At 46.1% G+C, this 10,146-nt stretch overlaps 1 protein-coding gene across 2 annotated transcripts in view; it reads right to left on the bottom strand.

Annotated features, from left to right (window-relative positions):
* The window catches only part of PRPSAP1 (phosphoribosyl pyrophosphate synthetase associated protein 1), a 40,646-nt gene that overhangs the window by 22,383 nt on the left and 8,117 nt on the right, over positions 1 to 10,146 (bottom strand). For both annotated transcript variants that reach the window (XM_023511206.1, XM_003786103.3), the window contains exon 3: positions 6,798 to 6,864. In XM_023511206.1, the coding sequence (XP_023366974.1) occupies positions 6,798 to 6,864 (67 nt within the window). The remainder of the gene's footprint in view (positions 1 to 6,797; positions 6,865 to 10,146) is intronic.

Below are 10,146 nucleotides of genomic sequence, written 5' to 3'. Positions count from 1 at the left end.
GCCAACATCGCCCACTCAGAATCTGCATTCTGTTTCCTCTGGGGCAGTGCCTGTGGCTCAAAGGAGTAGGGCACTGACCCCATATGCCGGAGGTGGTGGGTTCAAACCCAGCCCTGGCCAAAAACTGCAAAAAAAAAAAAAAAGAAAAAAGAAAGAAAGAAAGAAAGAAAGAAAAGAGAGAGAAAAATTAGCCAGGCATGGTGGTGGGTGCCTGGAGGATCACTTGAACCCAGGATTTGAGGTTCCTATGAACTAGGCTGATGCTTGACACTCTCGCCTGGGCAAGAGTGAGACTGTCTCAAAAACAAAACTAAACAACATAAAAAACCAAAGTGCTGGACAGCGCCTGTGGCTTTGTGGGTAGGGCACCAGCCCCATATACCGAGGATGGCAGATTCAAACCCTGCCCCAGCCAAACTGCAACACAAAATAGCTGAGTGTTGTGGCAGGGGCCTGTAGTCCCAGCTACTCAGGAGGCTAAGGCAAGAGAATTGCCTAAGTCCAGGAGTTGGAGGTTGCTGTGAGCTGTGATACCAAAGCACTCTACTGAGGGTGATAAAGTAAAACTGTCTCTAAAAATAAATAAATAAATAACCAAAGGGATTACAGGTATGACCCATTCCATTATACCTAGTCTTCTGTTTGTTTTTTTTAGGGACAGTCTCACACTGTCTCCAGGATGGTGTGCAGTGACACAATCACAGCTTACTGTAACTTTAAACTCCGGGCTCAAGCAATATCCCACCTCAGCCTCTGAAGTAGCTGTAACTTACAGGTACCTGCCACCACACCCAGCTAATAAAAAATGGGTTTCACAGCTCGGTGCCTGTAGCACAGTGGTTACAGTACCAGCCAGATGCACCGAGGGTGGCGGGCTCGAACCCAGCCCAGGCCAGCTAAACAACAATGACAAATGCAACAAAAAAATAGCTGGGCGTTGTGGTGGGCACCTGTAGTCCCAGCTACTTGGGAGGCTGAGGCAAGAGAATCATTTAAGCCCAAGAGTTTGAGGTTGCTGTGAGCTGGGATGCAACTGCACTCTACTGTGGGGGACATTTTACCTAGGCTGATCTTGAACTCCTGGGCTCAAATGATCTGCCCACCTTGGCCTCCCAAAGTACTGGGATTACAGGTAGTGAGCCACTCCACCTGGCCTAAATTACACTTTCACGAGGCATCAAAGCTTCAACTTTCCCAATTCATCATCAAAATAAAAAACTTAGTAATCTCCTGGCTCTCTGTTGGTTGTCTATACTTTAGTGGTCTATAAACAACAGGAAGTCATAAACTCAATCATTAATGTCACTCATGCTGTGTGGACAATCTAACAAAACGAGGTCTCTGCTGTGAGGAGGTCATAATTTCTTAGGCACTCCCCTTTCCGGGGATGATCCCTGAATACACAGAACAGCACCAAGGTACAGAGAGCACAGCCCATGTGAGCCAGCACAGAACCACCCAGACTGATCATGCACCAACTGAGTTCACTCTTTATTGGAGAAGAGCTGAAAGCCAAAGCTCAAATTCCAGACGACAGTGCAGACCAATGAATTAGTGTTGACAAAGATGCACAGTAGACACACATCCTTTTGCTATCACAAACTCAGCTAGGGCAGTAAGAAGACTTTGCCAACCATTACGGCCTTTGGACTTAGATGCTCACACTTCCTGCTGGGTTATGGGCTGGTGCTGGTCTACCCAAAGCTATAAAGGTTGAGGTTCTGCTCTTTCCAGCCCTCTGTAAGCTAGCAAGCTCTTAGTAGCCTAAGGTGGCCAAGCCAAGGACCAGTGTCACATCTGGCTCCCTCCTGTGCCCTAAGGAATTCAAGAATGCAGAAAACATAGAGATGACGATGCAACTTTACTATTCACTACCAACAAAAACCAGGATCCGTGTTCTACCACTAGGCAAGCCCCTTTGTCTTCCCCTTACTTCTAAGATGCAATGTCAAATAAAACCACTGGGCAGAAAGTCCCCAGCCACCAGAAGGTACACAACACAACACAGGCTTGCTGGAGGAAATGTGACTAAGTGTATCCTTCTCTCTCTCAACACCACATGCACGGATCCCAACACTCAGTAATACCGTTTCTTGGGATCCTCCTACAGACAGACTGAAACACTGACATGCTGTACGTGCTAACTGCAGCAGCACCAGCAGCACCCCGTCACACACGTCAGGAAGGAAACAGATCCACCACTGTGTATGAAGCAGAAAAAAGCCAAGATGAGGACAACTCTTGGCATATTTCTTTCAAAACCACACAACCTGTAAGCTTTTGGAAGTATAAAAAAAAAAGAAAAGAAAAAATGAAGGCCAAAAAATAAAAAGGGCGTTGCTTGTGGCTCAAAGGAGTAGAGCACCAGCCCCATATGCCAGAGGTGGTGGGTTTAAACCCAGCCCTGGCCAAAAACTATACAAAAAAAAATAAAAGAAGGCCAAGTGTGGTGGCTCCTACTTGTAATCCTAGCACTCTGGGAGGCTAAGGCAGGTGGACTGCTTGAGCTCACAAGTTTGAGACCAGCATGAGCAAGAGTGAGACCCTCATCTCTAAAAAATAGCCAGGCATTATGGTGGGTGCCTCTAGTCCCAGCTACTTAGGAGGCTGAGGCAAAAGGATGGCTTGAGCCCAGGAGTTTGAGGTTGCTGAGCTATGACGCCATGGCATTTTACCCAGGGTGACAGAGTGAGACTTAGTCTCAAGAAAAAAAAAAAAGAAAAGAGAAAAAAGTACAACCTGAATCTCATCATAGTTAAATACAGCAGAACCTCTGTAAAGTACCCACACAAGGGACTGTAACAAACTGGTCAACGTATGGAGGTGCTCAACCCAAGGAAAGAGGCCCACTGTACTGCTATGTACATATGGTACATGTCTGGTCTATGAAAATTAGCTCACTTAAGGACGGAGGCAGTACAGGCCGGGTCAATTATGGAGGTTCCACTGTACCTGACAGACCCAAACTGACATTTGATAAAGTAATGGGAAAAATGTCAAAGTCTTCCCAAAAGATATCTTCAGAAGTATCAAAGTTTTGGAAGTCAAGGACAAACTGAGGAACTGTTCCAGACTGAACTAGACACAACAACCGAATGCTGTCTGAAACCCTGAACTAGCTCCTTTGGCTAGAAGGAACATCCCTGGGCCACCTGGCAGAACCTGAATGGGGCCTGAGGAGTCCCCGACTGTGTAAATGTTAACACCCTGATGCTGCTGGTTACACACAGTGGTTATATCAAAGCAAGTCCTCATTTGTAGGAATCATACACTGAAGTTTCTGGAGGTGGTGAGGCATCAAGTTGGCAACTTACTCTAAAAAGCTTAGACCACATATACAAGTTTAGTATAAGTTTGTGATCATTTCAAATTAAGAATTTCTAAAACAGGCTTGGCGCCTATAGCTCAACCAGCTAAGGCGCCAGCCACGTACACCTAAGGTGGCGGGTTCAAATCCCCAGCCTGGACCCGCCAAAAACAACAATGACGGCTACAACCGAAAAATAGCTGGGCGTTGTGACGGGCGCCTGTGATCCCAGCTACTTGGGAGGCTGAGGCAAGAGACTCGCTTGAGCCCAGGAGTTGGAGGTTGCTGTGAGCTCTAATGCCACGGCACACTACCCAGGGGGACAGCTTGAGGCTCTGCCTCAAAAAAAAAAAAAAAGAATTTCTAAAACATGAGGTAGCTCTTTTTGTACTGATATATTGTTTTTTTAAAAGTTCAGGCTAGTTTGCGTCCCGGCAGAGTTGCAATAAATAAATAAATAAATAAATAATAAAACAACAACAAAAAAGTTCAGGCCAGGTGTAGTGGCTCACACCTGTAATCCTAGCACAAGGCAGGTAGATTACCTGAACTCAGGAGTTGGAGACCAGCCTGAGCAAGAGTAAGACCCCATGTCTGGGCACCTGTAGCTCAGCGGCTAGGGCACCGGCCACATACACCAAGGCTGGTGGGTTCGAACCCAGCCCAGGCCTGCCAAACAACAATGACAACTACAACAAAAAAACAGCCAGGCATTGTGGTGGGTGCCTACAGTTCCAGCTACTTGGGAGGCTGAGGCAGAGAACTGCTTAAGCCCAAGAGGTTGCTGTAAATTGTGACACCATAGCATTCTATCAAGGGCAACATAGTGAGACTCTGTCTCAAAAAAAAAAAAAAAAACCAAGTGAGACGGGAGGCTGAGACAAAGGAATCACTCGAGCCCAAGAGTTTGAGGTTGCTGTGAGCTATCATGCCACAGCACTCTACCGAGGGTAACAAAGTGAGACTCAGTTTCAAAAAATCAATAAAGGTGGCTCAGCGCCTGTGGCTCAAGCGGCTAAGGCGCCAGCCACATACACCTAAGGTGGTGGGTTTGAATCCAGCCCGGGCCCGCCAAACAACAATGATGGCTACAACCAAAAAATAGCCAGGTGTTGTGGTGGGCACCTGTGGTCCCAGCTACTTGGGAGGCTGAGGCAAGAGACTCGCTTAAGCCTAGGAGTTGGAGGTTGCTGTGAGCAGTGAAGCCATGGCACTCTACCCAGGGGCTCAGCTTGAGGCTTTGTCTCAAAAAAAAAAAAAATCAAAAAAGTAAAAGTTCAACACAGAATGTGTTATAGACTTATGTAAAAATTAAGAAAAATATGCACATAGTAGTTTCTGGAATACTAAGAAGCTGCCTCCAGCAAAGAAAACCAGGTAGCTGGGGGGAAGGGCAGAGGCAGATTTCATGACATACCCTTTGAAACTTGGACCACAGAGATCAGCGGTTCTCGGCCTTCCTAATACCGAGATGTATTTTCATTGTTACAAAGTGGTTGCCACCCACAGGTTGAGAACCACTGACATAGATACTTATTGTATAGAGAAAATATAAATTTAAAAATTAAAATTACTTGTATTTTGGTTTTGATGATCACTTAAATCATGGAGCCTAAACTTGTATGCACATATAAACGATACAGAGAATTAAACAGCCATTTAGTTACCTCAAAAGAATAGGAAATGGATAAGGAGAGTCTGGGAACTTCTACTTTCTGATACACATTTCTTTTTGTTTGTCTTTTTTTCTGACATACATTTCTATAATGCCTGTATTTTGTGATAAACATTTTCATAATCATAAAAAAGTATTAAAAACAAAATACTTAGTACCTACCTGTACTGCCACAGAGCAGACTCTGTTATGTCTGCACACACATTATTCACAGCATGACCCTGCAGTCCTCGACCCCCTTCAGATCCCGTTTTCTCAATACCCTCACTAGGATTGCAAAGTAGCTACCATGCACGACTTAAGAACTAAAAATGATACACACAGGCTCAGCGCCTGTAGCTCAGCAGCTAGGATGCCAGCCACATACACCAGAGCTAGCAGGTTCGAACCCAGCCTGGGCCTGCCAAACAACAGAGGCAGCTACAACAAAAACAACAACAACAACAAAAAATAGCTGGGCATTCTGGTTGGCGCCTCTAGTCCCAGCTACCTGGGAGGCTGCGGCAGGAGGATCACTTGAGCCTAGGAATTTGAGATTGCTATGAGCTATGACGCCATAACACTCTACCGAGGGCAACATAGTGAGACTTTGTCTCAAAAAAAAAAAAGATATACATCAAGTGCCCAGCACACTGGTGACACTCAATACCATTCTTACTACTAATACAGTCTCAGAGACCTAAATTGATCAGGACATGGAAGTTTGGATTTTTCAAAGACACAGGTCTAACCACCCCACACTCCCTGTGAAGCAATGACAAAGGAGATAGTCCTGAAAGCACCCGCTCAGGTAACAGAATTCCCCGTTGGCCCTCCTGCCCTGTGGGAAGGAGTGGAGATGCTATCTGAAATAGAGCTGGAGACAGGCCACCATGTAAGTAAATTGCAGCACAAACCTGTCTGGATGGTGTGAACAAGGAACGCTGCATTCAATAAGGAACTTTCAGCAGAGCTGGGGATCAGCACAGGCCATGGCAAGGGGTTTTGTCCTTGGGAGTTTAGAGCTCGGGGGATGATCACGTAAACAGGTAACAGTACATGTGACAAACAGGGTAGAAACTTGAGAAAACCACAGCCATACTTTGGGAAGCATTTTACATATTTACATGCAAACAAATGTGTGTGTGAGTGTGTGTACCTGTGTGTGTCTTTTTTTAAGAGACAAGAATTTCACTTTATCGTCCTCAGTAGAGTGCCGTGGCATCACAGCTCACAGCAACCTCCAACTCCTGGGCTTAGGCAATTCTCTTGCCTCAGCCTCCCGAGTAGCTGGGACTACAGGCGCCTGCCACAATGCCCGGCTATTTTTTTGTTGCAGTGTGGCCGGGGCTGGGTTTGAACCTACCACCCTTAGTATATGGGGCCAGCGCCCTACTCCACTAAGCCACAGGTGCTGCCCCAAATGTATATATTTTTTTAAAAAACCTGAATTGTTGTTTGTATGTAAAGATAATGAATTGTATCAATTCAGGGTTTTATTTATTTATTATTTATTGTTTTCTTTTTTGAGACAGAGTCTCAAGCTGTCACCCTGGATAGAGTGCCGTGGCATTACAGCTCACAGCAACCTCAAACTCTCGGACTTAAGAGATTCTCTTGCCTCCACCTCCCAAGTAGCTGGGACTACAGGCATCTGCCACAACAGTCAGTAATTTTTTGTTGCAGTTGTCATTGTTGTTTGGCAGGCTGGGGCTGGATTCGAACCTGCCAGCTCCAGTGTATGTGGCTGGTGCCCTAGCCACTTGAGCTACAGGTGACGAGCCGAATTCAGGGTTTTAGGGGAAAAGGGTTACATAAAGTTGTCCTAACTCTTACCTGGGTATTGTCTGTATAATGAAAATATCTTGGCCACGAACAGATTCTTTTATTTCAACTCTTGTTTCTGAAAAATAAAAATGTTCTATAATTTTAAGAAAAGCACTTCATGATACAATAATTAGATCGCATTTGGAAGAAGTAAAGAGGAATCTAAATGAATGCTTCACTGGTACAACAAAATTCTTAAATAGATTTCAGAGTGACATGTATATATATTAAAAACAGACTAGCCACAGTGGTTCACGCCTGTAATCCCTGCACTCTGTGAGGCTGAGGTAGGAAGGCAGGAGCATCACCCGAAGGCAGGAGTTTGAGACCAGACTGGCAACATAACAAGACCTCTGCCATTAAAAATATTTTTTTAACTTTTAAAAATTAGTTGAGCATGGGGGCATATGCCTGTAGCCAGCTAACTCAGCAGGCTGAGGCAGGAGGATCACATCAGCCTAGGAGTTCAAGGCTGCAGTGAGCTATGATTAGGCCACTGTACATAAGACCCTGTCTCCAAAAGAAAAAAGAAAAAGTCAAGCTGGGAGAAAATAAGCCAAAAATAGAAGACAAAGCTGGGTGCAGTGGCTCACGCCTGTAATCCTTGTACTCTGGGAGGCGAAGACGGGTGGATTGCTTGGGTTCAGGAGTTCAAGACTAGCCTGAGGAAGACCAAGACCCCGTCTTTAAAAAATAGCCGGGTATTATGGTGGATACCTGTAGTCTCAGTTACTTTGGAGGCTCAGGCAAGAGGATCACTTGAGCCCAAGAGCTTGAGGTTGCTGTGAGCTATGACGCCTCAGCATTCTACAAAGGGTAACCAAGTGAGACGCTGTCTCAAAAAAAAAAAAAAGATGCTTAGAGAAGAATCTACATCAAATAAAGAGACCAAAGGTTAACTTCCTTATTTTTCTTTCAACAAATGCTGAGGCCTCCTCTGTGCCAGGCCCTGTGCTGGGGCCTCAAAGTGGAAGACCTGGACCAAAGGAAGAAAGACTCACTCAAGAGAGATGACACCACACCAAACACTGGTGTTTGCCCCACATGCCAAAGACAGACTAGCTGTGACGTAGGAGAGAGAATAAAGGGGCTGGGAGCAATGAAAGTGCTAGAAGGTGCGGTGAAGGAGGAAGTATGGAACACAGGAAGATGTGGGGCAGGGTATACCAAGCAGTAGGAGGGACAGTCCACTTGGAAACCACTCGGAAAGCAGAGGGAAAGGGATGGACAGGTCAGGGAGCCTAAAGGGGCCAGACTATGCAAGATTCTGGATTTTCTTTTTTTTGAGACAGAGTCTCACTTTCTTGCTCCGGGTAGAATGCCGTGCTGTCATAGCTCACAGCAACCTCAGACTCCGGGGCTCAAGTGATTCTCTTGCCTGAGCCTCCTGAGTAGCTAGACTACAGGCGTCTGTCACAACACTTGGCTATTTTTAGAGACAGGATTTCGCTGTAGCTCAGGCAGGGTCTCACTCTGGCTCAAGCTGGTCTCGAATACCTGACCTCAGGCAATCCAGCTGCCTCAGCCTACAAGAGTGCTGAGATTACAGACATGAGCTACTGCTCCCAGCCTAGATTTTCTTTCTCATTCTACAAGGATCCTGGATTTTATTCCAGGTGTGACAGAAAAGCCACTGAAGGATTTGATCTACTTGTTTTGAAAAGATCACTGGCTGTGTGTGAAGAAAACTGCAACAGGGCAGGAGTGGCCCCAGGGAGGCTGTGCTGTCTATTTTTGAAGGGGCCCAGCAAGCAAAAAAGGGCAAGCTGGACTAGGATGGCAGCAGCGAGGCAGTGAGGGGGTCAGATTTACGATGTATTCTGAAGGCAGAGTGCATGAGGCAGGGTAGGTGGAAGATGAGGCAGGTGAACACAACTTGGACCCCAACTGGCCCCATGTGATTGCTTATTAGATTGGACTCCAGCCTAGAGGCAGCAGTAAGGAAGCAGTAACAAGTAACAGACATTTGAAATATCCTGGTGGAGGTGAGTAGAATGGATTATAGACGCTGAAAATGGAGGTACAAAGACTTGTTAGGAAGCTATTCCCACAGCTCAAGAGAAAGGAAAGCCCAGTGCAATAATGGAAGGGGGAGAAAAGGGTCTTCCCCAACTCTTCCTCCTCCTTCAGCACTTCATTTCAAAGATCCCCAAATGTGTCACTGTGAATTAAACTGGTACCCGCTATATAGAGTACCTCGCCAATCTGTATGTATTCAGCTTCTGATTTTTTGAGACAGAGTCTCACTTTGTCGCCCTTGGGAGAGTGGCATCACAGCTCACAGCAACCTCAAACTCTTGGGCTTAAACCATTCTCTTGCCTTAGCCTCCCAAGTAGCTGAGACTACAGGCGCCTGCCACAACGCCCAGCTATTTTTTGGTTGTAGTTGTCATTGTTGTTTAGCAGGCCCGGGCTGGATTCGAGCCCACCAGCTCCAGTGTATATGGCTGGCACCCTATCTGCTGAGCTACAGGCACCCAGCCAAGCTTCTGTTTTTTGGTTTTTTTTTTTTTGAGACAGTCTCACTATGTCACCCTCAGTAGAATATTGTGGCATCATAGCTCACAGTAACCTCAAACTCCTGGGCTTAAGCAATTCTCTTGCCTCAGCCTCCCATCAGCTTCTGTTTTTTTTTTTTTTTTTTTTGAGACAGAGTCTAACTATGCCACCCTCAATAGAATACTGTGTCCTCAGAGCTCACAGCAACCTCAAACTCTTGGGCTTCAGTGAATCTCTTGCCTCAGCCTCCCAACTAGCTGCGACTACAGGCACCTACCACAATGCCCAGCTATTTTTTGGTTGTAGTTGTCATTGTTGTTTGGTAGGCCCGGGCTGGATTCAAACCCACCAGCCTCCAGTATACGTGGCTGACACCCTAGCTGCTGAGCTATAAGCACCAAGCCAGCTTCTGGTTTTAATACTAACATCTCCTAACTCCCCCTGGCAGTAAATTGCACAGTGTCTAAAGGCTGGGCATGGCGGCTCACACCCATAATCCTAGTTCTGGTAAGCCAAGGTAGGTGAATGGCCTGAACTCAGGAATTTGAGACCAGCCTGAGCAAGAGCACGAACTCATGTGTACTAAAAATAGAGAAAACTAGGCTTGGCACCCGTAGCTTAGTGGTTAGGCTGCTGGCCACATACACTGGGGCTGGCAGGTTCGAACTCAGCCCAGGCCTGCTAAACAACAATGACACAACAACAACAAAAATAGCTGGGCATTGTGGCAGGTGGTAGTCCCAGATACTTGGGAGACTGAGGCAAGAAAATCACTTAAGCCCAAGTGTTTGAGGTTGCTGTGAGCTATGACGCCATAGCACTCTGCCAAGGGCAGCATAGTAAGACTGTGTTTCAAAAA

The sequence above is a fragment of the Otolemur garnettii genome, unplaced genomic scaffold (genome assembly GCF_000181295.1).
Source record: "Otolemur garnettii isolate 467f Iridium unplaced genomic scaffold, OtoGar3 scaffold00018, whole genome shotgun sequence".
Classification (NCBI taxonomy): domain Eukaryota; kingdom Metazoa; phylum Chordata; class Mammalia; order Primates; family Galagidae; genus Otolemur; species Otolemur garnettii.
Note: the sequence above shows the minus strand (reverse complement) of the source record. Positions and strands in the feature narration are given on the sequence as shown.